At 38.5% G+C, this 27,321-nt stretch overlaps 2 protein-coding genes across 3 annotated transcripts; both read right to left on the reverse strand.

The window, feature by feature from the left end:
- LOC121959560 (calcium/calmodulin-dependent protein kinase kinase 2-like) lies at window positions 1-24,227 on the reverse strand. Its single transcript, XM_042508937.1, has 17 exons — window positions 23,883-24,227; window positions 17,026-17,319; window positions 16,360-16,701; window positions 14,117-14,164; window positions 13,164-13,217; window positions 11,036-11,087; window positions 10,718-10,851; window positions 10,511-10,547; window positions 10,322-10,343; window positions 10,131-10,219; window positions 7,961-8,160; window positions 7,664-7,717; window positions 7,472-7,545; window positions 7,230-7,317; window positions 6,585-6,716; window positions 5,717-5,820; window positions 1-3,194 (listed from the first exon to the last, which is right to left on the reverse strand). Exons 2-17 carry the CDS (start codon window positions 17,251-17,253, stop codon window positions 3,122-3,124), a joined length of 1,731 nt encoding a protein of 576 aa, XP_042364871.1. The 5' UTR covers window positions 17,254-17,319; window positions 23,883-24,227; the 3' UTR covers window positions 1-3,121.
- A 1,024-nt stretch (window positions 24,228-25,251) lies between these two features.
- Window positions 25,252-27,321, reverse strand: snrpd3l (small nuclear ribonucleoprotein D3 polypeptide, like). 2 transcript variants are annotated; one of them, XM_042509612.1, is made up of 4 exons: window positions 27,202-27,321; window positions 26,367-26,507; window positions 25,865-26,057; window positions 25,252-25,481 (listed from the first exon to the last, which is right to left on the reverse strand). In XM_042509612.1, the coding sequence occupies exons 2-4, from the start codon at window positions 26,490-26,492 to the stop codon at window positions 25,417-25,419; spliced, it is 384 nt and encodes a 127-aa protein (XP_042365546.1). In that variant the 5' UTR covers window positions 26,493-26,507; window positions 27,202-27,321; the 3' UTR covers window positions 25,252-25,416. The 2 variants fall into 2 exon arrangements, with proteins under 2 accessions (XP_042365546.1, XP_042365547.1); XM_042509613.1 differs by having other exon boundaries at window positions 27,196-27,321.

Consider the following 27,321-nt stretch of genomic DNA (forward strand, 5'->3'; position numbering starts at 1 on the left):
GAAAGGCATTAATATTTTATTCAAAGATGAACAAGATACAGTGTGTATAGAATAATTAATTTAAAGGTCTCATTTTGTTGTCAAGGACCTCTCATGCTATGACAATACAGTGGTATGTGTTCAGTATGTTGGCATGCATTTAGGGGAAAAGAGCCCCCAAGGCTCTTTAGTGAAATAAATTCACACTACAGAATGCAAAATCATGTGAACGATAAAGGTTAATAGTCACCTAGTCCGGCCCTTCTTGCAAGAATGAGCAAAGACTGTATTGAGACAAACTACGAGTTTAAATATTGTATGTATAAAATATTTATCTTACAGCTTTTCTGTGGCTTGCACTGCCACCCTGCAGTCAAAACACTTTCAATTTATTCTTGTTGGTCATGGAGGGCAAATTATTCACACCAAAAGGGAACTTCATGTCTTTTTTAGATAAAAAATAGCAACTTACAGGATGTCAGAATGCAAAATATCTTGTGAATGCGTGGAAAGCGTGTTTAAATGAGGTAACATTTCACAGTATAACACAAATTGAGGCGATTCTGCAACTAATTTTCTGCGCATTAGAAGATCATTGGCTTTCATCGACAAGTTTCTTCTTCGAATTTACAGTACAATAATTTAATGGAAATATAATCTATTTGGAGCACTCCGCAGTAAGGAGCACACATCGGTTAAGCAGAAATTTATTAGAATCAGTCAACCACATCCAGCCACTGCCAGGGTGTACCACTGCACCACACAGAGAAAGACACATCATATGCATAGTACTAGTCTTAGAAAACAGACAGTTCAGCGTGACATGCAAGTAGTAAGTTAAAAAAAAAATCCAAAATCCCTTTTCTCATAGCTTCAACACGTAAGCGCTGAAGTAATTAGTTTGTGGAAGCATTAAAAGTTATAATCAATATTGTGTCAATATTCTAAGTGCCTTTATCTACACTGAAATATTTGAGAAAACAGATCAACAAAAGGAACAAAAGTAGGAAAATGCTAATTTACTGCTTTGGGATCATCTAAAGTGTAACACATCAATATATAAAAAAGTAAATTTATAATTAATGAAATATTTGCAGAGTGGCCTACTCCTCCAAACAAAGATGACAACATTTTTAAGGTCAACACCTCGACAGGTATGTCATGCATAGATTTGTACAAAAAGTCTGCAGCTGCACTATGCTTCCATCTCAAGACTTCCTTCAGTAGCCAGCTCTAATAGTTCAATGAACAAATACTTTAAAGGTTTTTAGTTACTGCACTATACTGTACAAAATTAGACACAGTTGAAGTTTTTGGTGTCCTGAAAATGTGCCGTTTTAAAATAACACCAGTGACTCTTACAATACGAAACAAATAAAACATTCACGATTTCAACTTGAGGTTCAATAGTCGTTATTTTGTGTTTTCAGTTCACACACAAACATCCACTTTGAGAGGTGAAACAAAAACATGACAGAGTTGGAACATGTGAAACGCTCATTACCAGCAGGGCCAGCCCTAAACTTTTGGAGGATTTGGTTTGGGGGCCCCTCATTGTAATGTGTTGTTAGCAGCAACACTGTGTTTAAATAGACTACAGTAAATACTGTATTTGTCTATTAACTCCAAATCCTATGAATGGTCCTCTTAAACCAACCTCCAAATGTAATTTATTTATTTATTTAATTGAAATTATGGGCAGCAGTGCAGGCAAACTGATAATGTCTGGGTAAATAAGTAATTTCTTTACAAACACATTATAAATGTTAAAAAAAAAAAAGATATTTGAAAACACTTAAAAGACTGTTAAGTTAGCTGCCGTACCAGCTCCTTCACAGGCAAGCCTCTAGCGTCTCCAAGAAGAGAATAGTGCTCATTTTTCACAAATTTGAAACCTAATTTCATATAAAATTGGCAATAATAATAATAATATGATATATTTTGTGAGTTTTATTTATTTATTTATTTTTTTTAAGTTCTTTATTATTATTATCCCCCACCCCCGAAGACCATCAGCAGCTGCTTAAATTGCTCAATAGTTAGGGCCGGCTCTGTTCCTCAGTATAACACACACAACCTGGTGTGTCCAAACAAACTGGTGAGATCTGATTTGTGAGAACAATTTGAACCACTGCAGATAATGACTGAAGAATAATTTTAAACCAACACATTTTTCTCATATGCATTTGGTAGTTCAGTACCCTCATTGCTGAATTTGTTGTAGCTCTGTGAATTTAAAAATATATAGCAAACACTTAAAAGTCATATCTCTTAAAAAAAGATCATCTAAAAGCACAAGCTTTGCAAAAGAATTAAATCCACTTTTTCCCCATGTAATCTTGTATGCTGTAATGATGATTGTTCACAAAGCAACTGTTTTTAAAGCTTTCTATTGATTGTAGTCAGTGGGAAACTTCGTTAAGACGGCTCAAGATAAGACTTAAACAAAAATTGCGTCAAACCAGTGGGTCTATGAGCGTGCAAATGTTCATAAATAGCTTATAGAGTGCTTGCATTGGGAATGTAAACACATGCATTCAATGAAGTAAACATTTTTTCACTCCCCTTTTTCATTTTGGGAAAACTGTACAGATACTTCACTCTAAAATATGTTACAAAACTGGGCACTGCTACCCTGAAGCAGAGTGAACCAGACAATCATTGTCAAGAAGACTAACGAGAATGTCCCCGTAAACCGTCACCGTGCGTCGCTGTTCCCATGCCCTGTGTACCTGAAAGAATTGTCAAGTAAAGACAAGGAGAAACACAAGTGGCTAGACTACAGTAAAACATGAAACTGTACAGTTGAAGCCTGAGACAAAAGCATGCGAGGACTATAAATGCATGCAGGAAAAGAGAGGGAGAGTAGGTTGGGCAATAAGAGCTGAAGACAGGTTCAAGATTGACTGGGATCCTCTCATGGAACAGTCCCACAACCCCAACTGAACCTTGTAAGAGGAGAGAACAGAATAAAAGATTTAAAATTGTTCTTAGATCCTTTTTTTCTCTTTTTTTTCTGCCACACTCGTCCACACTCCCAGGAAATGTACACAGGCTGCCAGTATAAAACTGTGAGTAAAGGGGTGCTGTGCTGTGTGGTTGCAGGCAGGAAAATACCAGCGTGCATAATGAACCCTCTGCATCAGGAAAGAGCCTCATCCTCTCCCACGTAGGGCAGGTCCATACTCCTCATGCCATCACCACTCTCTTGCTTCCTAAGAAACACACCAGAGACACAGCCTTAGATACAGCGCTGCTGTGGGCCTGCCGTCAATCCTGCATCACCCAACCGAGAAACTGTCAAGCTATGTTTAGGAACTGAAACCAGCCATTTAAATGTTACAGAATGTGAGGCAGCAAGCATTACAGAAATGCTGTTGGGCAAGTTTATATATCAGACACAAGGGGGAATCAAGAAACTAAAGAAAAGGGGGAAATGGGGAAAGGGGAAAAGTCATATTAATCATTTGAAACCTGAGCGTATCAGCTTGATTTCTTTCAAAAACATGGGATGAAGGCAATACACAATGAAGGAAGAAATGACCCAAAGATTGGCAAGAAATGAATAAAAAGCAAACAAAATCACCTAGTAAAAAATAACAGACCGAGAAAAAGTGCTAAAATAATTTTGGAAAATAATTGTAAATATGTTATGATGATAATTATAAATATAGTTTTTCCCTAGCTTTTTATCCTTTTTCCCCAGAAGTTTTCCCTAGCTTTTTCTAAATAATTTTCAAAATGTACTATTTCTAGCAGTTTGTGGAGCATATCACACCCAGTCGCTCATTGCCTTTTTCCCCCCTTTTTTGGATGAAACTGCACCAATTTGCTCAGGGTTTAAAGGTTTAAATACTTGTGAAAGCTGCCTGAAAGCAGCACAAGAAAAGTGATGTCGCTCCAGGTTTAAAGGGTTAAAGAAGTCAATCATTTATGCCAAGGAGAGCCACAAAGAGCTATTAAAGTACAGATCATTTGGAGAGTGCTTCATGCAAAGGAAGCAGCTTATCAAAATAAATGGATGCTCTAGCTACTTAGTGACTGAGTGAGTAGAACTTAAAGATGTTGCTTTTTTGTGTCAGACAGGCATTGATTCAACTGCATTTTAGTATTTTCAGCAGTTTAGAAATGTGGTACTATTACATTTAGCTAAATTGCACATTAACACTTCAATGCCAATCAACACAACACCACATACTGCAGCTGCAAAGTTGTATCAACCCCTCTCTGACAAAATCAACACTGGATTCTAATAAGTTGTGCTTGTGTTAAAGGAATACTTCACTGTTTCTGCTGTTTAACAACAGCAAAAGTATACCAAAATATGTTTTTAAACTCTCACGCAACTCCTGCAGTATAATCCAAGTCTCATTTATCCAGTTGTATGCTCAGTAGTTCCCAAACAGACCTTTCCAACAGAGAACTGATCAGAAAGTAAACCTTAATCAAGACATTCAAGACCATTTTACATTGCTGTGAACACAGCAGCTGCTTGTCTACCACTGCCTCAATCAGTTCATTTGTTTTTGTTATTTTGTGACTTTGGTGTTTTCAAAGGTTAGTTCAGATTAAGTCAAACAATAACACAAGGAAACTACAGATGGAGTCGGTGGTAAAACAACAGCTGCTATGTTCAGTGAGGTAAAATTACTGGTTTTGTCAGTGGTGTCTGGCTTTTAACAGAGCATGGACACGTTTTACTTTTAGTTCAGTTCCCTGACTTAAAGGGCTATCTGTGGCGAAATCACCACATGACTGGATAAATGAAACTTGGATTATACACGATGGGGTCTGTAAGAGTTTCTAAACGGATGTTTTGACATAGTTTTGCTATTGTTAAATGCAGTCACCCATGACTTTAATTCATCAAGAATTTTCTCTGTTTTAGGATTCGTCACAAATTAAAGTTTATATGGAGTAAGTAATTGATATACAAATGGTCTTTGGGAGGTGTAATATTCCTTTAATGATATTTTCCATCCCGATGATATTATGTATAATTCCACAGATCAGATGCTGAGAACACATATATATAGATTTCTGTAAATATTTATCCACAGCTCTGTTTACTTGACCTTGTTCATACAGTAAAATTCATCTTCAACTATCTAAATAACTATGATTGCAATAATTTGTTGTACAGTCAAGTAGGAATTTTCTACATTACACACCACAAGCTTCACCAAAAGCACCGTTAGACATGAAATACACAGTGAGTCATTTATTTATGACAGACTCTAGACCACAGCACAACAATCTGCTAAGATGGCTTGTCCAAACACCCAACAGTCCAAACAATTTATAAACCAGCACATGCTAGTTTACAAACTCGTTGCACGTTGAGTATTTGACCATTAAAGGCATACTGAGAAAAAAATGAAGCTGCTTATGTCATGCCAGGGGTATAAAAGTATACTATCTAGTACTTAAACAGTACTACAGCAGGCAAGAATTATCCTAAAGTTATTTACCTTCGCTGGTTACAATGAATGTAGCAGTATCTCACATTGCCTGCTCTGCCTTTCCTGCAGGGCAGGTGAGGGAGAAGAGAAATAATAACAGGATGCTTGAAAGACATCAGCTGGCTATACTGTCCTCTGAGAGGACCCAGCAACTCTGAGAGAGAATGCGGTAGAGACAGCAAACTGCTACGAGTACTTTTACTCCTAATATTACTGGAGAACCGTTGCTAGAGACAGAGTTTAGAGTCTGTAGTGTGTCTGTAAACAATTCTTACGTGAGTGTTTGCCCCGGAGCACACAAACTGCTGCGGTCCTCTTTACGGCCCCAGTCGAAGGGGTTCCCAAAGGAGCGCTTCCTAAGCATCGTTCTCACCAGAATCTGAAAACAAAATAAGTCAGCAATATAACTAATACACAATATAAGGTGGAATGAAAATCAATAAAGTATAGTATCACAATATTTTGCCCTACAATATTGTATCAATACATGGACACCAAGTACAGATTGTTTTAATTATAATCATTATTAATATTCACATATCTAACTTTTGGTAGCCTACCAGAATAATGAATAAATTGGGGTTTTTTTTAGTCTACTGACACATTTAGTTGTAATAAAAATGATTTCACTAGACCTTTAACTGCTAATTAGAGATGTTGACGCAAAACAAATACTGAAATAATTACAATTCTTCCGAAACACTCACAGTCTTTTGCGACATTTCATATAACCTAATGTAACTAATTACAATAAATTGACACGACCAAATGACTCATACATCAGCTCTAGCACAAGAGCTGATAAATGAAAGGGCAATCGGGTAGGTGGTACAGGTGTAGTGGGGGTGGTGTGATGTGACTGAAATGTGGCATAAAAAATGTAATATAAAAACTTGATAAATATCCTTTAATCTAACAGAAATGAACAGAGAATGACTGCTTAATTTGCTCCCGAGAAGCATTCATTCTCAGTGAAGTCTCAATAGGTGACATGACGCACTATCATGCCTCTCTCAGAGTAGCTGAAGTGAAAACAAATTGCACCCATTGGTGATATTTGATATAATGACACCAGGCAACAAATCAAATCTGGGCACGACTGTTGTTTATTAATGCGAGACAAAAACAAGTTCATAAACTCACCACTGTAGCCAGGCTCGGGATGTGTTTAACAGAATTTTCCACCTCCTCCTCCGTCACCTCAATCAGCATACAACAGTTGTCATCCTCCGGAGGGAGAGGCTCAGCACCATGCCTCGTCACCCACGGGTGCACCTGGACACAAACGCGAGCAGAAGAAAGGAGTTCTTTATGTATTTCATTATTAATCCAAAGAAACAATGTCTCTGAAAGCACACTAGGACACATTTTAAAGAAATGATGCCAGTGCAAAGCCCTTTTGAAGTAGATCAAGTAAAGCTATGCAAGATACATTTTTTTTAACAAGACAAGCACATCATTGATGGACTTCTATAACTGTCATATTTCAAATTAAATGAACAGACAAACATAGAGATTGGCCATAAATCTGTATCTAAGCTGACAAACATTTCAATTCAAAACTGGAAGATGAATTTCCTCCAACCAAAAAATGGTTTATATTAATTCACAGGCAGAACAGGGAAAGGCAAATGTATTTGTATAGCACCTTATCATACGCAAATGTTATTCAAAGTGCTCCACAGTCAAAAAAAAGTTCTGTGTTAGGTGATTTGTGGCACACTATGTAAAACTGAATGTGCTTAAATGCAAAATAATGGAAACCAGCAGTTTAAAAGCCGTGTTTACCTTTATCTGTGGGATTGATATTCTGGTCTCTGGATTCTTGTCCAACATTCTCAGCAACAAATCTTTGAGATCATCTGAGATGTCGGCGCTGTTAAGACAGAAAGATTCACAGCTACAGACTTAAATTGCATTTATCATCTGATGAAATAAAAGATGAAGTGAACAGCCATTTAATCATATAAATAAAACCCCTGGGTGGTGATAGTCTTTTGACAGAGGATGACTGGAGGAGCAGAACTGACCGTTCAGGTAACTCCACAGGTTGTGTCTTGATTTTCTGGTGGAGACTAAGGATACGCTCGTCCATAAATGGACACTGTGGATGAAAGGTTTTAAGTGAAGTCCAGTAGACTGTAATCTGGAGAAACCCCAAAAACAACAACAACAAAGTCACTGTATTTACTGTATCTATTTTTGCCAAAGCACACACTCACCACTCCAAAGACGAAGCAGTAAAGTGTCACTCCCATGGCCCAAACATCCAACGCCTGCATGATAGAAAAACATGATAAAAGATTTTATGTTAAGAGATTGTTTTTTCAATATATGACAGATGAAGTCCAAACAAATAGCATTCAGTCCCCAGAACAATACGACAACTAGGGAAGTAAACTCTGTATGAATACTAATGAAATTTGGATTCATATAGATTAAGTATAAAATAAAACAGGCGTTCATGCATTTCTGTAAATCATCCCCAGAGGGCACTGTTTGGCCAGCTGCTCCTTCACCTTCCCAGAGAAGTTCTTTCTGGTCTCTGAGAGCGCTTCAGGGGCCAGAAAAGCAGGCGTTCCCACTGTGCTGGTCAGGAGGGCATCAGCCCCCTCAAACTGGTTACTGACTCCGAAGTCTGCTATCTTAATGTGTCCGTCTTCTCCCACCAACAGGTTAGACGGTTTGACGTCTCTGTGGATGATCCTCTGGTAATGTACTGTTAAAACAGAATTAATAAGAAAATATTATAGCAACAAGATCCCATCTGAGGTACCCTGCTTATGGTTAAGAGATCATGGATACTCGCTTACAGAGTCTTACAGTCTGGAGACTAAAAATCACATTTGAAAATTTTCAGTACATACATTTTTAATTGTAAACAAATCAGTTGTTGGCTTGATGGGATGTGGAGGAATCTCTGGCACTCTGTCAGTGCACTTAGACAGAAAGCTGGTTAAACATTTCCGCAATAGAGTGATGAAGTCATGAGTCCTAAAACACGGAAGTCAGCTAACACTCTGTTTGTCACAGAGCTTATTTTTGGCGATAACAGAAAATCCCATTCAAAAATCTCATAAGGTTTTTGACGAAGGAACCAGTGTGACGGTAACTTCCCGGTTGGCCTACAAAAATATGATACCCCTTCACCACTCTATTACAGCCATCAAATGGTGTTTATAACCTCACTAGCAAGCCTCGTTCAGTTACGTTTACTTATAGTGAGACAAAATTAAGGTTCTGACAGTTTCAGTGTCTCTGATGCAGAGCCCTTCCTCTCTTTCCCTCAGTACTACTCTCCTAGACCACAATTCTTGCGAAACCTCTTCTCCTGTGGTGAAATACATTGAGAGCCACTGAGGTGATGTGACATGAGTCTCGTGGGTGGCTAAAGTCAAGAACAGTGCAGACGAAGGACCTGTGTTAATGGCAAGGTAAGAGCTGTAGGATGAAGGCAGATCTAGATATAAGAGAGCTTCATCTTGATACCACGATTAAATTTTTAAATAAGACATTCACAACTCAGTAGATAATGGACCTTTATCTTTTAGAAAATGACTACAGGCATGTGCAGCTAATTATGGGATATGACTGTGCATTAGAGGGATAGTATGAATCTTAACTTAACCATAGTGAGTGCAGCGTCGGTCTGCACATTTCAGTTTGGAAAGCCAATGGACTGCAACTAAATAGCGCTTTTCTAGTCTTCAAAGGACTTTACAGCACAAGCACCCATTCAGACAGGAGCATTTTTGGGTTCAGTATCTTGCCCTTGGGCTACAAATGCTGACCGACCTTTGAGTTGGTAGACAACCACTCTACTGACTGAGCAAGACACCCCAAAAGCAGTAAAGACTAAGGAAGCTAAGCAATGCACAGCTGTGGAGGGGGGCAGCAGCAAAACATACCCCCCCCCCCTAAAAATGTAACACCTACACTTCACAATATATTTTGAATCTTTTGAAACCTGGATGGACATCAGTTTTTCTTTTGCTACATTTGGGCCCCTTTCACAAGTATTTAAAACATTGAAAGGAATTTCCTTTTCTGTTTTTGTTTTTTAATTTTCTTTTTTTTGTGCTAATTTTCAAGTAATTTTCATGTAACTTTTTACTTTTTTTAGGTGGCTAAAATACACTATGATGCTGACCTCTCCTCAGCAGTACATCGCTTAGCTTCTGTCTATGACTCCACCCTGTTTCTCAAAACTGGGGGTGTGCCGACTGCCATCTACTGTATGTAATACACTGACTGTGAATAAGCACCTCATATACCCCATTTACAAGATCTAAAGGATCCCTTAAGCTTAATTAATTTTGCAATAAAATTGTTTCATTTCAAGGAGGTATTAATCTGTATTGGTAATATTGACTGTTTATCTGATATTAATAGTAATATTACCACGCCTTTAACAATACATTTTCATAATCTGTGTTGGACAACTTCGAAAATTTCTTTTCTCTAAATATCCATTTTGTGCTACGAGTTGATATTAATGTGAATCTGACAAGAACCTATATTTATTGCAGCTGGATGAGTACTGATATATCACTTTTATATCAAATTGTATCTAAAAGCATCACAAATCATCTGAAAGGGACAGATACACAACCCTGATCACCCTCATTCTTAATGCTCTACCATGCAGTCATACACGGAGCGGAAAAAAAGGAGGTTTGACAGACTCACAGTATTCGATTCCCCTGAGCAGGTCTCGGAAGTAAAAGCGTGACTGGTCCTCGCTGAAAGGTTTATCTGTCGGCACCTCCATCACAGCCCTGAGTACATAAACACACACACACACAATTAGCAATCATAACTAATGAGATTGAGCTCATTCCAGTGACACAATCATTACCATAAAGGAGGCTTTAGCTTACCCTTGCTTGACCAGCTCAAACACTGTGACAAAAACACAGATAAGGTTAGTGTTACAAAGACACAATCTAAAAAAAACCCAAGATGAATTTAAAAAACTTTGTTTTACGCTTGCTTTATGCATTACTATATGACTGTATGATGTGTGTGTTTGTGTTGTTCTAGAGGCTGATTGTCTGGCCACAATGTACCCATGTACAGATGGTCCTCACTGGGGTCATCCAAAACCTGGCACCAAATCAGAGAAATGGAAATCAGTGTAAACACACATGCATGCACACATTTACCATGAGAATCTCAGACCGTTGCAACATTAATCGTGGCACAAGATTCTGTCTAAAATGTGTTTCTCAGATTAAAAATAAATGGAAACAGACAAAATATCTAACAGCACATACCTCTACCAATTTCACCACATTAGAATGGTCTAGCTTTTTCAGGATGGCAATCTCTTGATAGACTCGCTCCAGGGGTCCTTTGGGCTGAGGGGGACCCTCCGGGGCTGCTCTGGCTCCACGAGGGGGAGGCCTCCCTAATGGACGGAGGAGATATGGGACAATGAGGGTGGGCATGTGTGACAGATGATAGAGAGACAGTATAGCACAGAAGACAGGGTGGGTTTCAGTACTGGTATGCAGTGTTCATGTACCACTGAAGCATTATAAAAGACTGCGCTCTCTGCTGTTTAAACCATCTGCCCCTGGCTCCAGACTTACGTGGGAAACCCGCCTGTCTCATCAGCCTCTTCTTGGACAACACCTTCATCGCCTACAGGAGAGAACAGGAGATGGATTTGGACGGGGGGGGATAAGAGAAAGAGGCAGACCGGGTGGGAGAGCCAAGTGGGCAAGAGATCCAGAGAAAAGATGAACAGAGAGGTAGACAAAAAAGAAGAGTGAGACACAGCACAGTGAGACGAGGCTTATCTGACAGTGCACACACTCATACATCTAAGGATAAATATCCCTGTGCCTATAAATTTATCTCCTCACCTTGAAAATCTTGTGTGACTGCTAACACTAACCAGCATCGTCAGCACAAAAGATTACAAAAGCTAGACTCACAAAAGAAAAACAGTGGTGCAAAATGATAAATTACATGCGTGCATGTAATGCACATGGCCTCATCATTCCTCATATAAAAAATGAAAATGTAAAGTAAACCCAATAATAATATTTTGTTGTAATTCATATAATATATTTGAAACAATATTTATATACTTTGAGACAGTATTGCAGTTTTGGGATGGCTAAATCCACTTAATAATACAAGGATATACGTAAAACACATTCAGGGCTAAAGAAACTAGTATTTCTGCCACTCTGCCTGGTCCGTGATAGGACTGCGACATTTGTAATACAAGTGTTTGTACTTGCTAAATAAAACAGCATTTCTCAGAGTTTTTCCTTCTAAAAACTATTAAACAAGAGAATTAGAAAACTGGGAATGGAGATCAAATAAAAGATGCTTTCAGACATCTACTCCAATAACTAATGTGTGATTGCATTTATTCAGGGTGTCTACAGGCATAAGACACTATTTAATGCTTTTTAAGACTTTTTCAGGATAAATTTTAAACCAATTTAGGACAGATTTTTGGACAAATAATCCTTCTCTTATTCAAGCATTACCAGTATAAAGGTAAATAGTATATATGTGGTCCTGTGCAGAGGTAGGTTTTATGTTGGTATGTGGTTTTTAGAGTGTTTTAGGGTCTACAGAGCCATAACGATTAATTGATTAGTCAGCTGAAAGAAAATTAATCTCTAACTATTTTGATTATCAATTAAGTCATTTTTTAAGCAAAATTGTCAAACATTTGCTGGTCCTAGCTTACTTAATTCAAGAATTTGCTGCTTTTCTTTGTCATTCTTAATGATAGATAAAGAGTCTTTGTGTTTTGTGTTGGTGGTTGGACAAGAAGCAATGTGAAGACGTAACTTTGGGCTCTGGGAAATTATGATGGGAAGTTTTCACAATTATTTTCATATTTTACAGAATAAAGGATAAATTAATTAATTTTGAAAATAATGGATAGAGATTAATCAATAATAAAAATAATTGTAATTACAATCCCAATCAGAAATGTCGACTTTCACACAAAAGGACTCATTTTGACAAAATTGAATTACCAGCTGGATAAATTAAATAAGATAAAAATTGTTAGCTGCAATAAAGACCTCAAAATTTTAAATTTAAGACATTTTAATATAATTTACACAACTGAATTTAACACATTGTAAGACTTTTTAAGGACCTGCAGACACCCTGTCATTTCATTGCTCTGCCTTAATTTTGGCAGTCTTTGCACATGGGAACAACTATTGTAGCTGACAAACACTGAGGCAGTGTTGAACAAAGAGCACAAAGTGTGACAGCTACATTGTTCGCTGGATATTTTCCCTGTTCTGCGAAAATATACTTTTTTTCATATTCTCAATGCCCTCAGTTATTCTGGCAGTGATATAATCACTGAATGAGGCATGTGGGCTTTGTCACTTGGGAGGAATATTAAAATAATCCTCATGTCGTCGCCTGTCAACATCATGCAGCTTAATGAGAATTATACCAATAATCATGAAAAGCAAACAGAAAATCTCAAGCTGGTGTGTTATTACAGAACTCAGCGACGCACAATTAACTGAAGATGTTCTCATATGTGGAGGATTCACATGAAATCGCACCAGTAAGTGTGACAAGGGGGGTTTGATTGTGAATAGTTTTATCTGTGCGTCTGGGTGTGACAAGTGATAACAACTGAGAAAGAAGTGAGAGAAACAGAGACAGCGTTAACAGTTTGGGGAGGGGTTCACATCTGTGTATGTGTGTGCATGAAGAACTCACGTAGTATGTGTTGTCATCTTCATTGTAAGCCAGTTTGACAACACCATAGGAGCCCTGGTCCAGAAAAGAGAACAGCAGCCAGCAAAGAGAGATAGAGCAGCTGTCATTCTTCATGTGGAAAACTAACACTCTGGTGCAAAGCAATCTAAATAAATACAAACACACAAACATATACACACACATACACAAGGGAAGTGTGTGGGCTGACAGTGTACGCTCAAGAGTACCAGCTGCTTCAAAGTGAGAACACAGAAATTCAAATCATCTCTCCCGCTCTCTTTCATTTTTGATTTCAGGCTAATTAAGGAAACTGGATCTGGTTTACGCTATCAAGCTTGCCTGCCCACACACAAGAAATTCAGGATAAAAAAGAGGCCCAATTAGTAGCCTGTGTGCACAAATTCATGCCCAAAAACATACAGAGAAAAAGAGAGAGAGAGAGAGAGACAGAGAGATGAAGAGGGAGCAGGATCAGTTCCTGCTGGGGGAGCAGATTGGAGAGGCAGCACAGAGCTCATCCTACAGTCTCAGAGATGATCTGATAACAGGAGCCTCTCCAACAGTCCTGAAAGCCTCTAATTGTCTCAGCTGAACACAAAACTACACACATTAACGTGTCTACCTTCATGCAGAAATTCACAGCAGCCATTCTGTCTTATTAAACCCACAATACTAAAACCGTACACGCACACACATACTTGTATCCACTAAGCCAACCCTTAAGAGAGCGCTATTTATACCAGCCTCTCACCCATCTTCCAACTCTCCCATGGCCTGGGAGTTCACACAGAGTTTGGGAAATGAGGACAGCCGGGAGAGTGGATGGCAGAGACTGTTACTGCATGTCCTTGATGATGTGTGCTACTTGACAGACATGCAGTAGGCGGCGGGGAGAGGAAAATGGATGAAGAGTCAGTGAAATGGAGCAATCAGTGAGTTGTCTCTGATGGTACCTTTCCAATCTCGTCTTTCAGCTTGTACTGGTTGAGCTGAACGCAGTCCTTGGAGAGAAAGAGAGAGAGAGAGGGAGGTAAGAGAAAAAAGGAAAAAATTATTTCAAATGAAATCACACCGGCTATTGTAGCACTAAAATACATCATGAGCATTCTTATAAAATCTGCTTTTCCTAACACACCAGATGAAATCCTGTCTATTAGATTTCCTCTTTCCTCCTTTACATTTCAAAAGAAACTCATGCATGCAGTGTTTTGTGCAATGGATTTCCCAAGGGTGCTTGATATCTGCCAACTGGAGACACATTTTCTGTGCTTGTCAGCGTGTCAGACTCTACAATCACTGTCCCAGTTCAGTTTGTCATTTTCTACCTTTCAGTCAAAGTGAAACCTCTACAAATCCAGATTTGAGATTTGAGAGGTGAGATGTGTTGCCCAGCTATCACTGTTTTGTAGAAAACCTATATTTTTTGGCGTTCACCACAGAGGTGCTTCAAGTTTTGATGACTGGGTGCCAATATAGGGAGTCAGCATGTCACCAAGGGCTGCAAAGGTTCAGGACATAATGATGATAATAATGCAGAAACACGGCTTCACCCATGAACTTGTTGTAGGATTTATGATTGGTCTCATAGTGGCACTAAACTTTAAATTCCTTGAGCAACTGACCTGTTTGCAGATAAGAAGCTTTATCTGACTAGAGTATAACCAATGTCAGAGTACATAAATATTTACTGAAACCTCCTTTTCTCTTCAATCATACAGGGTTTTTCTGTGCTGGTTTCTCCATCTCACTTTCACATTACACTACTGAATTGTCCACTGAAATTGCCAATTTTATCTAACAGCACTTGCATAAACGACTGAATGTCATCTCTGTGACACTCACAAACTGACACTAGTTGCCAAAAAATCCAGTAAATTTTACAGGCAGACACTTTTTAGGGGGGCGTGAATTGATGCAGTAGCTGAGTAATGTTTTAAATGTAAGATAGTACCACGGATAAATAAACTATAATTTTATAACAAGTTTTCCACAACAACAAATAAGACAACAGTGGAGGAGGTTGTTAACGGAACTGTGGATGTAGACAGTATTGATCTGTGAGTCCAATAAATACATTGCAACATGTTATATTACAAATGTGTCCCTTTTTGCCTATTTTTTGTCCTTGTCCTTGTTGTCTCATAAGGCTGTATCTCGCTTGCACTACACTGCACCAATGATCTGTGGTGGTACTGCTCCATTTCATCCTTATCTGTAAGCTTTCAGAAAATGTGGACAAAAAATGGACTGAATGAACACAAAGAACAAAAAGAAGGTTGACCATATCTAACTTTGAGCATAAATGAGCCCTTAGACAATGAGTGGTAGGATTCAGTGCTGAGGACAAACTGAACCCATGAAATGATTCATACAAACAGGATGCTCTGACTAACTGGTTCTTCATTAAAACACACTTCTAAATGTAATTCATCTGATTGTTACTCTCTTGAATAGACTATTAAAAGACATAAGCGGCAAGAAAGACAACAAGATAATATGAATATACAGAATTGACAGGAACTACATGACTAACAGCATTATGTAATAATTTACTTACAGTGATGTCACTCAACTGACAAGGAAGTCTCCACCATAAGAGTATATTTTAAAATAGGTCTCCTTTAATATTTATGTGTATTTTATTCTGTAAAAGAAAAAAGCAACAAAAAAAGACATACAAGACAACCTCTGCAGCTTCTAAGAGAGATTCTACATACTGTACATGACATTTACAGGTTCTGCATCTATGTGTAACAGCTATTATCTACATCTATTATTATTATCTATGACCTTACCTTTGCAGGCTGTACCAGTCTGCTGCTGCTTTTAAGACAAATGCACATGTAGTTCTGCTCACTTTCAGACAAGTATGACGCTGATATTTTGATAAGTAATAGATGTTCAAGATGAGCCTGGCTTTGTTTGGACATGAGCTAGTTTGCTCATTCATGTGCAATGTTTTATGCACTGCACAGTCCTTACGGGAATTCACTGGTCAGATGGTGCAGAGACCAGAAATTATATAATCGGAATTATTATTACACTGGCTGTGGACTCATATTAGCTGATGTCCTGGGATTTCTTGATTGACTTACTGTAATTATTGCATTATTTTGTGTTAGTGGTTTGTTGTCCCAGGCAAGGACACTTAAATTTCAAACACTGGAACCATGTTAGTCTCAAAGTATGATCATACCTGTAGGTCTGTGATGGACACACTGTGGGACTCCACAGTGGGCCGGCGGGGCAAGCGTGGAGATGAGTGGGGTGATGTGATGGGAGAGTAGGGTAAGGATGGGTAAATATAGCGCCCGTTGAGTCCCGGTGAGCTGCAGGGTGATGTTGCAGTTTGCGAGCGCTCCTGCAGAGACAGCTTCCGGTCTGACAGGTTTAACCTTCCCCTTTGCTCTTGGCCTTCGGGCTGTAGAGCCTCTGACCGGCCGACTGTGTGGGACAGCAGGTCGCAAGAAGAAGTCCGTAAGGATGCCGTCACGGAGGCAGCTGGCTCGGGCGTCTCAGAACTGTCCATTTCTTCTACCTGAAATGTGATGCATTAAAATCTCAATTATTGATCTAATTGCACGTCTACATATGAAGAGTTGTCTCTGTATGGGTACTATATAATGGTCAATATGTATTCTTTGTATCAACTTTAAATAAGACAATGCAGTTTGTGCTTATTTTAGTATATAATAAAATTAAATACACTCTTTGCCTCCCTTCTTTTGTGTCTTAACAAGATAAATGATGATAGTATTACCTATATAACATAACACCATCCATGGTAACAGATCAATCATTTGTGTGTGTGTGTGTGTGTGTGTGTGTGTGTGTGTGTGTGTGTGTGTGTGTGTCATCCTACCTCCTCCTCTCCAGCCTCTCCAGGTGGTCTGCTGGGTTCGTACTCTGTGACCACGATGAGGGACTCCATGGGGTCTGGTGAGGGCGTCTCAGAGTGGGTGTTTGAAGGTGGAGCGGGACAGCTGCACAGCAGATCAGGCAGGGGCTGTGAGGGCTGTGCTGGGGGTGCATGACCGCAGGAGGCCGGCGGCTCAGCAGAGGGCCAGGGGCTGACATGACAAGGAAACATGGTGCCTCTTCACAAAGACTGACAACCACTGCTCCATCAGATGACAACCTCAGAGGGAATCGGTGCCTAAGAAACAAGATAAAATTGCAGAATAAGAAAACACCTGCAGAGAACGATTCCTGGCCTTTCAGGCATCTATAGCAACAGGTGAAGTCCTTAAAGCAGTTACACTCAACTCATGGCCCATCAAATAGGGTCCCACACAGCCCCCAACCATTTTGTGGATCCCCCGCGCCCCCACACAGAGGTCCTAACTAAGCCCCTAACATCCTAAAATCCTAGCAACATCCTAAAATCCTAGAAATGTCCCAAACTCCTACAGACATCCTAAAATCCTAGAAACATCCTAAAAATGTCTTAAAAGCAAGTTGAGTTTCCCTGCCTTAAAGCGTACAAAATACCGGATAGAGCAAACTGACAAATGAACAGAATGAATATATTGTGCTTTATTCGGACAGTATCCTCCTTAAATGGCTACGCTAAAAAAAAAAGAGTACAATCACTCTCTTCTAGGATAAGGAATAACAATAACGCTGTATCCATCACCAGCCACCTCCATCCTGGCTGAAGACTCCACTTCCTTCTTTACTGACAAGGTGGCAGTCATCCATGGCCAGTTTACCCTACCACAGAGTATCCCCTCTGGTTAAGGATGCGTCATACAATTTTTTTGCATTTTCCAACATTTCTAAAGTAGATGACTCCAAATTTATGCTCCTGAGCCATCAAGATACATCTACTATTCTTTCCATTCTCTTTCAAGCTATCTTACCTACAGCCATGTCTGCGATACAGCACAAGATTCATGCTTTATTATGGCTTATGGCTTTGTGTATACTCCCCACACTGTTTAAGCGGGCTCAGGTTACCACTTCGCTGAAAACTCTGACTAGAAGAGTTTCAAGTTGATAACCAAGATACTCTATAACAGAGGACATCTCATTACAAGCTGCGCCAATGATATGAAAAGCCACCACCTCGTTTGGAAGTATAGTAAACATGATGTGAATGGATGAAATATGATTCAAAACAATATAACACTATATTCAGTACAAATGTAATCAGGGGTTGGCGATATGGCAAATTTACCCTTTAACCAACACAAACATCCCATTTTAGTACTAATGTTTCATTTAACATTAAACAACATCTTTGCAACCAAAACTGGATTTTATTGGCAGAGGCCTAAACAAACAGCAGCCTATACATTATGCAAGAAGAGAGAACAAATATTGATGAACAAAAACTTGTTCTACCTGAAGTACCCTCCTTTACCTATCTCAATGCCCAGTAAATGTCCCTCTGTTTTACAACTGTGGCCATACAGGAACTGACTTAAGGCTGGTCCAGGTAAACAAAAAAAACAGAGGCTAACTGTATCTCTTTAGCCTAGAATAACTGTGACAAAGTATGAATACATTTATATGCACAACTAACATTTAATTACGTTTGCACACAGCTGGAACACATACAGTGTTTGACAGGCCAGCATGAACCAAGTTGTGGGTGTAATGAACGGGTGTGGGGAAAAAACAATCAGAGATGCTGTTCACTAGCTGTGAAACATAAGCAGGCACAGCTCTTTCTGTATGAAACATCCGTGGAGTCTGGACTCCTTCCACGCATTCTGTTAAGTGCTAATTAATGCATGCAAACACGTCTAGTATCACAAACTTCGGCTCTAAGTGGACAGATTTGACGCCTCTATAAAAGTAACATTTCAGTCTGCTTTTGATGTCAGTTATACAACATGGTTAATTACTATATGTACCGCGTCTAACCAAAGCCTTTTTTGCATTAATTCAAGAGGGCCATTTCCATCTCTGGGTCCACTCATCTTATTTATCTGCTTATTATCTGTGAGAGGAATGGAGAGAGAAGGAAAGGAGGGAGGAAAAGAGAGAAAGAGATAGATCCTTGATTTTCGTCATGGTTCTGACAGGATTGTGGCAGTGTGTGGGAGCTGAGTAAATCTCACAGATGCAGGAAAACAAAGGGAAGCCATAAGAAAAACAAGACACTGGGAGCTCCAGCCAAGTTCAGAATGAAGACCATGTGTGGGAAGAGACACCCACTCCAGGTGGCCTCTCTACCTCCAATGCCAGCCTATATATAGCAATGTAAACTCACAAAAAGAGAGAAAGTATCACCACACATCCACATAGAGACTCATATTGAGCATATCTGCTGTATAGAAAAGAACTTTCTTACTGGTTTCTTTCGCCCCTTTCCACATACTGTAACATTTCCATCACAAGTAATTTTTAATATCATGCATTTCCTACATGAAACTGCTTACAACAAGGTCTGTGGATTACCTTGAGTAACTGGGTCATGATATCTGGAAAAAGACATAGCTGTTGAGTTTTTCCAAATATATATATATATATATATATTTGATAAAAAAAAGCACAACAAAGCAGAAAATGGAGGAAGAAACATATGCATTTTTGGATTTGGGGGGTAAACTGTCCCTTTGAGAGTGTTGCTTATCTCTAGAAGAGATCTAATGTAACATATTTGCACTGTATGACCTCTAAGTTTACCTTGACCATTCTTAAAAGCAGATACTCTTGTGGCATTTACTGTTCAAGTAAAACGATCCTCGTTTTATTCAGCTAAAAAAAGAAGCTCTTGAAATCCAGTTTGACTTTTAACACACACTATCACTGCCACCAAAGCAACACAATATGCCCTGATAAGTGGACTCAGCCTCAGTGGACTAGAGGAAAATATTGAGCCATGACCCTAGATGATAGTCGCACTGCGCAAGCTACAGTAGGCTTTTTATATCCACAGAAGAGAGGCTAACTTACCAAGCTTGACCTACTTTGATCTCAGATAAATTGTAAGACTCACATCAAGGCCTGTTTCCATTCACATCAAGAGGTTTTTGTGCACTTTCTGAATTGGTGATGGGAAAAGGTCTTTATATGATATTATCACTTATAGTAAGACACACAATATCTCTGCAAAACTCATTTTCAGCCCAGTGGGATTTGGAAATTAGCCCAGACTATCAGTCAGACAGTGGTTCATTTTGTTTTGGATGGTTTTATGTCTGCAGTCATTGTCTGGCCAGCCGGACAGTAGCAGGAGAATTCAACAACAGGCAGCAGACCGCCAGAGTTTCTGACATCGAGCCTGCAGCAACATTCTCTTAAATTTCTCTTGTATTTTCTCTTAAATTTCTCTTGTATTTTCTCTTAAATTTCTTTTAAGAATCCAAATGCTTTAAACATTTTTAACCATCCGAATCTGCTCTTACCCAGGTCTGCTCGATTGTGAACCCTATGCGATTGTAAGTCATCTATTCGCACAGGAACAACCCCCTAAACACTATATAAGGTCAGGTGTTGTGCCTTGTGCAAAGACTGGCACATGGACAAGACTGGAGACATGACACCAAAAAAGTATTAAGAAGAAGAATTTCTGCCGTAGTGAAATCAATGTACTATAAAATAAACTTAAACAAAGTAAATGTGATTATCCAGAGTGTCTGTACTAGTGTTACAATAAAATCAAAAACCCAGCAAAGACAAACGTTTACTGCCTCAGCAGCAGGACATATTCATATCCTTTACTTATCCTTAGTAAAAAAAAAAATACTCATACCACACTGTAAAAAATACTCTGTTACTATAAAAGTCTCTGCTTTGAAAATGTGAGGTACAATCAGGGAGATTTACTGATGTGTTAAAAGTAAAAGTGCTCATGCAGAATATTTTAAATAAATGTAATAAATTCAAATCATTCAAATAACTAAAAGGAAAGGCAGCAAGGCAAGATGGAACGATAAAATGTTTCTGCATGAAAAATGATTTAAACAATTAGAAAAATAGTTGACAATCCATTTTATAATGAATCCACTAATCGTTTCAGCTGTACTTGTATGGTTTCATATGGATTGTGAGCAAAAAACAAAATTTTGAATTTTGAAATGTAGAAGTTCCTCAAATTTGTATAGAACTTGAGTAAATGTTCTTAGTTTAATTCCACCACTGGTCAACTGAGGGACGCACAGTTATTGGGATCAATGGCCTTTAGCCTGCAAATTCAATAACCCAATCATCATCATCGTTACTCTGAAACATTATCTAAATTTGATTTGATAAATTTGATGATATTAATGCAATTTTTAGATGTTCCTAAAATGCAAAACGTATTTTTCCTTGCACTTGGCAACAATTCCTTGACTGTGAATACAAGATGTTTTTTTCTCTTTCTTGGTATCAGTGCTCTGGACCACACCACAAGAGAAGAGCAAAAATGAGAAAACACTGTGAATCCCAAAATTCAGTAGTTGGATACGAACAAAAATGAGAGGAAATTCGTTTGTAAATCATTTCTTGCATGAGGTTCAATGTGTTGGTGTCAACAACCAGTATTTTCTAAGCTAAGAAAACTACTTTGACACATTTCACAGGTAAACAAATCTGTTTTAGTTTTATCAGTCACCTTTAAACCCAAATAGGAGGGCGCTGGACTCAACCTTTCTGCAAAACTTGTGACATATTACATCTTTCCTTGCTAAACATCCATGGATTAAAAGAAAACGTCCGACCTCGGTGGGCCGAAACAGCTTGTAATGACGATAGTCTGTATCAGTGATAACTGAACTACAAGCTAAAGTCCGAAACTTCCTGACCCCTGCGTTCACAGCAGGTAGCTGAAGAACAAGCAGTTACATTTGATCCTCATGAAACTCCAACAGATGATGCCTCACTCCAGATGCCATCCTGCGCCTCTTATCGTAACAAAAGTCGCGTGACCTGACCTTCGCTATCTGGGCGGGGGGGCTTATCAGAGCTTGCTGGGGGTCCAAGCCATGTTAGCATTAATAACGACACAGACACAGCCCCACGGACATACAAGTACAACACAGGGCCATCTGGAGCTGAGGAGGATCCCCAGCTTCATTAAAAGATCAACAGGGCAACCCTGTCAGTGATCCGCAGAGCCGTGCAAGAGATAAGCTCCTGTAAATGGAGGGATGAGCTTCCTTGGCCAACTTAATCGTAGAGTTATCACACAAACAGAGCTGAATATTACTGAGAATCTGAAAAATGTAATTGGCAGTCAACCCATTTACTCCAAAATACACCACAATTAAATTCTTTTAAAACACTCTTTGCTGTTGTTCAACCATTATTACCAACTACAGCTGCAACTAATGATTTTTTTAATGGTGAAAAAATGGTGATAAATGTTTCCCAAAGCCCTAGATGACATCCTCAAATGTCTAGTTTTGTGCACAACCCATTGCTATTCAGTTTACTGTCAAAGAGGAACAAAGAAACCAAAAAAGTTTCACATTTAAGAGGCTTTAATAAGAGTATTACACTTTTTAGACTTTTAATAAATTACTTAAAATGATTCACTGATATCAAATTAGCTGGCAATTTATTTCATAATTGACAACTACTTGAATCGACCAGATATTACCTGGACACTTGTCTTTGATTATGCTTTTACAGAACAATTAACTTCCATAAAATAGAGAAATGTTGCCAAATTTGTCAACAAAGGCCATCTGGAAACAGTGCTTTCATTTAACCACAAAATACACCACAATTAGTCACTGTTATGAAATATACTCCTCAGAGTTTTTTACCCATTGTCAGCTATGAGTCAAGTTGATGTCTTCAATTGATTATTTTATCTGACTTACAATCTAAAACCTGAATATATCCAAAATGATATTCAACCGAGACACCGAGCAATATTCATATTTTAAGAAATAGGATCCTGAAATGTCTGGCATTTTTGTTTGACTTGGACAATTAGCCTTATTGATTATCAGAGCAGGTTTGTGGATTGACTAATAAATTAATTAACAAATCTTTAAGGTTGGCCGGGGGGGGGGTCTGTATTTAAACTGTATTTATAATTAGAATAATTTATCTAAAATTATTTTTCTTGTTTGCCATTTTCTTGTTTGTTTGTTTTTTGTGCTTATTTTCAAGTAATTTCCTCATGACTTTTTTGCATTTTTTAAGGTTAAATTGATCGTTGCCGTCTCCCGATGTTTTATAGGAGAAAAAATAATTTGCTCAGGTTTCAGGGTTAGGGGACCTACAGGACGATATTAGATGCTTTTTTTTTCCCCTTTTCACATCAATGCAATTCTGGATTCTTTAAAAGCAACACAATATAACAATGTAAACAGGGACGGTTTACATTAAAACCCACAGCAGGATTAATTTATTTTGAGCATAAATGTTGGCGCAGTCAGTCCATTATACCAGCACTCATTACCTCGTTTCTTACATTAAACTCTGCAATTTCATAAATTCAAACAACGGTCTGGCTCCCTTAGTGCGGCGACGGCTATCTTATACACACAAAAGGGAATTGACATAGTTACCGTAAACACTGACAGGAAAAGAAATACCTTGTTTTGATCGACGGTGTCACAAATTCACGGGGAAAACGAGTGTTAGCGTCCCGCCGAGCTAACTTAGCTCTAAGCCCCAGAGCCCAACGGCTCAGCTAACGCTAGCAGCTGTCAAGATACAGATGTTGTTGGGCAGGAGTCAAGGATGCTAGTGCGGCTGAGAAACGTCCGATGACAACGCTACAGTAGACAGTAAAAACCAAATACTATCTGTAAAAAAAATAACTCTTACCTTCACCTGTTTATTCGGCCTACAAGTCAGAAATGTGGGTTTCCTTCTCCTCGGTCGGCTGCGGTGTAAGTAGCGTCTGTACCGCGACAGCTAGCTAGCTGTCAGCGGAGCGGAGAGAGACTGATAACCGATGTTGTGACGGACCAATCCAGCCCAGCTGAGCTCACAGGTCCCGTGCCACACACTGAGGAAGTGTTGGCGAAATTACACAGGCAGTGTGGTAATCGAAGTAGTTTTAGCAATATGCTTCAGGGAAAAAAAAACGTTATCCGCGGAGGAGGTGTAAGCTGCCTTTTGTTCTCCTTTTCGTTTAACTCGCGACCTCAAAATAAAAACACTTCATGGTTGTTGGGGATTTCTGCTTCAAAGCACTCTGTGGCCGACTAGCTCCCCCCTGTGGTTATTTAGAGAGGTTCACCCTCCAGCAAAGCAGCTTTGTGGGCTCTGAGCAGGACGTCTAAGTAATTTTGTTGGAAAAAGACAGATTGAATTGCAAATACTATCGACTCCACGGGAGATAAATGCCATATCCTGTTTTTTGCACATTATTGTTAGCTAGTTGTATTTTCTGCTTACTGTTTGCTAGCTTTTATATTTTATTTTGAATGTTACTATGGGCCAGTTCTTGTGGGAGGAGTACTTAGATTATTTAGTAAAGTCATTCCACACTGGAATAGTACTCAAAAGTATTAAATATATGAGTACCGTAATGAAGAATAATTGAACAAACCACCCCAAAAACTAAAAATAAAATTAAAAAAAGATAAAGAAAAAAACTCCATTATAAAATCAAACTTTTTTTTTAAATCAAAATTATAAAAACATGAAAAAAACAACACTGCAAACCCTCAAAATGATTAAAAAAAACTAATATATGTTATATATATATATATTTATATGTGTTGCAAGAAATCTTTCTGTGATGAAAAATCCACCTTAGGCAGGTAGGATGCAGAGAACTACGGTGATCAAATAAAGACTAGCCATTGAAAATCTTGACTTTGGGTAACACATTTTTGGGAAGCAGTCACATAGGGGTGAGCTATGTGGAGAAAATAAAAATACCATAATATATATTTTTTAACAAATTCACTTTACAAATATTGAAGGGTGGACTATTGGTGCTTTCACAAAATATTTGCACAAGATCTTTGATAAATAATCATCAGTAATGTGGAAATGATGACTAAGTGGGAAAAGGCAAATAATAGCAGACAGGGAAAGGCCAGGGAAGACAACATGATATAACGATATCCAAAATCTAAGACAATATCTACTTTACAATAATGATATCACTATAATGTTTATTTTGCCCAACCCTAGTCCCCAAGAATATGGAAGTAGAAAAAAAAACGGAGGACAGAACGCATCAAATTGAAATATGTTTATTTTCATAAAAAATGAAAGTAAAGCACTAAACTGCAAAGCACAGGATTGCAAAAAAAAATACCAAAGATATCCAATTCAAAGGAGACAAAATTAAAAAAGGAACAAAAGACTATACAACGCAACAATCTTAACACAAACAGAAAAATTATCGCCTCTTCTGGAAGATGTTGCCTCTGCCCATTCCACCACGGCCCCGACCCCTCGCAGCCACTGCAGGTAAAAACGAGGAAGAGACAAATTATACCAAAATGACAAATTATAGAAATTCACTCGAAGTTGACTAATTTCGCCACATGTGAAGTAAATGGAAATATGCAAGGAAGGTTGATAATAGAAGAACATGTTAAAATACTATGCAGTAAAATATCCCTACCTTGTAAAATGAGTATGTTTTTGTCAGAAAGAAGTTGGGAAAAGTCTAATTTTGTGCCCTTGTTACACATGGGAAAAATATTGGATACATCTAAAAATACAAATAGCATGCATTGCCTCATAAAATAAAGGATTCAGCAGCATTTGTTAAAGGCATTTCTCTCCTTATAAGCTTTAATTCTGCTGCAACAGAAAAAAAGGTCCAAAAACTTCACACTCACCCTGTGCTTTGAGAATAGCTGCCTTGCCCCGTCCTGCGCCAGATCCCTGATTCTTGTTCTTCATACTCTTTAACATAGGAGCGTTCTTTAGCATGTCAGGTAAGATCAAGAAGCGGATCTTGCTGCCACGGATGTAGACTTGCTCCAACTGTGCCACCCGGCCATCACGATAAGTCACTGTTATGTTGGACATCTGTGGGAACACAAAAAAAGTGACATTTTAGCTCTAAGATCTTCTTACTGTTATAGTAAATGCAAAATTACATTCTTAGGTCATAAGTGGAAATATACTTGGTACACATCATATTAAAGGGTGTATACTTTCTTACAGGATTATTCAAAACCCAAGAGCTCACAAACACAAATTGTCTTGACTATTTATTTCCCAAAATTGTAAAGGACACTTAAAGAGAAACATGGTTCATAGCAGTGTGGGGCGTCAGGCTGTAGAGATGAGCTTCATTCATGATCATTATTCATCATTTTATTATTAAGGAACAACCTGGCAGTTCATGTTGTCCTCAGCCTCAATCAGCTTGCCTCTGTACACCTCCCCTGTGTTGGTCTCACAAGTCACAATGTGTCCCTCTGCTTCATGCAGGACTTTGATCGGTACGCCGATGGACATTTTTCAACTGTCTTCCTGAGAAACAACAAAATCACAGAAATATTAAAATATGCAGTCTCAATATAAATGTCACCGTAGCTTTTCCTAAAATCTAACTCGATGTCAGAAATATTTTGTATTTACTTCTAAGTTATGCTATTGAAAGTGCCGAGAAAACACAAATTGAGCGAGTAAAAACCCTTTCATTATGCGAATCCATTATTTGCATTAGCCTAATGCTGCTCTGACTCGGATACTGTATTTCTAGCGTAACCAGTCTAAAATGTAGAAACCATGGGCTAGGATATTAGAATAAAAAACATGAATAGATAGTACTTACAAACCTTTAGTGGAATGCTGAAACTCAGGCCTCTTACATATCAACAATTTATTTGTAAAATCAAAGACACTTAGCCGCTAGCTCAGTTAGCCGCATTAGCTGACGGTAGTTCGTTACTTACAACACAAACGTTATCGTTATCTAGCAAGAACTAAAACCTCCATTCATTATTTGAAGTAATAACTACAACCCAAAGCCGCGTGCAACCTAAAAACATCAATTAATTTATCATTTATGTTTCAGTTTTGCTGAAAAACTTTGAGCTCGTCAAACAAGCGGAGCCATGTTAGCCAACTGAATGAATGGACTGTAGTAGATAACGCGGACAAACAGCCATGTTCTGCAAACTAAGTGCTAATGATATTTTAGAATATATGTACATACGGTTACCTTGATTCTGCCTTGAAAACTGATTTCTTTTGTTGTTTTTTCCTCTTCACCGACTATGCAACGTGCGTTTGACGCTATCGCGTACCTTTTGGAGCCTTTTCCGCCTACCCAAAATGCAAC

The sequence above is a fragment of the Plectropomus leopardus genome, chromosome 20 (assembly GCF_008729295.1).
Source record: "Plectropomus leopardus isolate mb chromosome 20, YSFRI_Pleo_2.0, whole genome shotgun sequence".
Classification (NCBI taxonomy): domain Eukaryota; kingdom Metazoa; phylum Chordata; class Actinopteri; order Perciformes; family Serranidae; genus Plectropomus; species Plectropomus leopardus.

Coding starts and splice junctions, on each gene's coding strand:
- LOC121959560 (XM_042508937.1), bottom strand. CDS start 17,253: ATGTTTCCTTGTCATGTCAGCCCCTGGCCCTCTGCTGAGCCGCCGGCC. Junction 10,548..10,717: donor ATGTGGTGAAATTGGTAGAG/GTATGTGCTGTT, acceptor ATTTGGTGCCAG/GTTTTGGATGACCCCAGTGA. Junction 10,220..10,321: donor TTTGAGCTGGTCAAGCAAGG/GTAAGCTAAAGC, acceptor TTATGTACTCAG/GGCTGTGATGGAGGTGCCGA.
- snrpd3l (XM_042509612.1), bottom strand. CDS start 26,492: ATGTCCATCGGCGTACCGATCAAAGTCCTGCATGAAGCAGAGGGACAC. Junction 26,058..26,366: donor AGGACAACATGAACTGCCAG/GTTGTTCCTTAA, acceptor GTGTTCCCACAG/ATGTCCAACATAACAGTGAC. Junction 25,482..25,864: donor AGCTATTCTCAAAGCACAGG/GTGAGTGTGAAG, acceptor TTTTACCTGCAG/TGGCTGCGAGGGGTCGGGGC.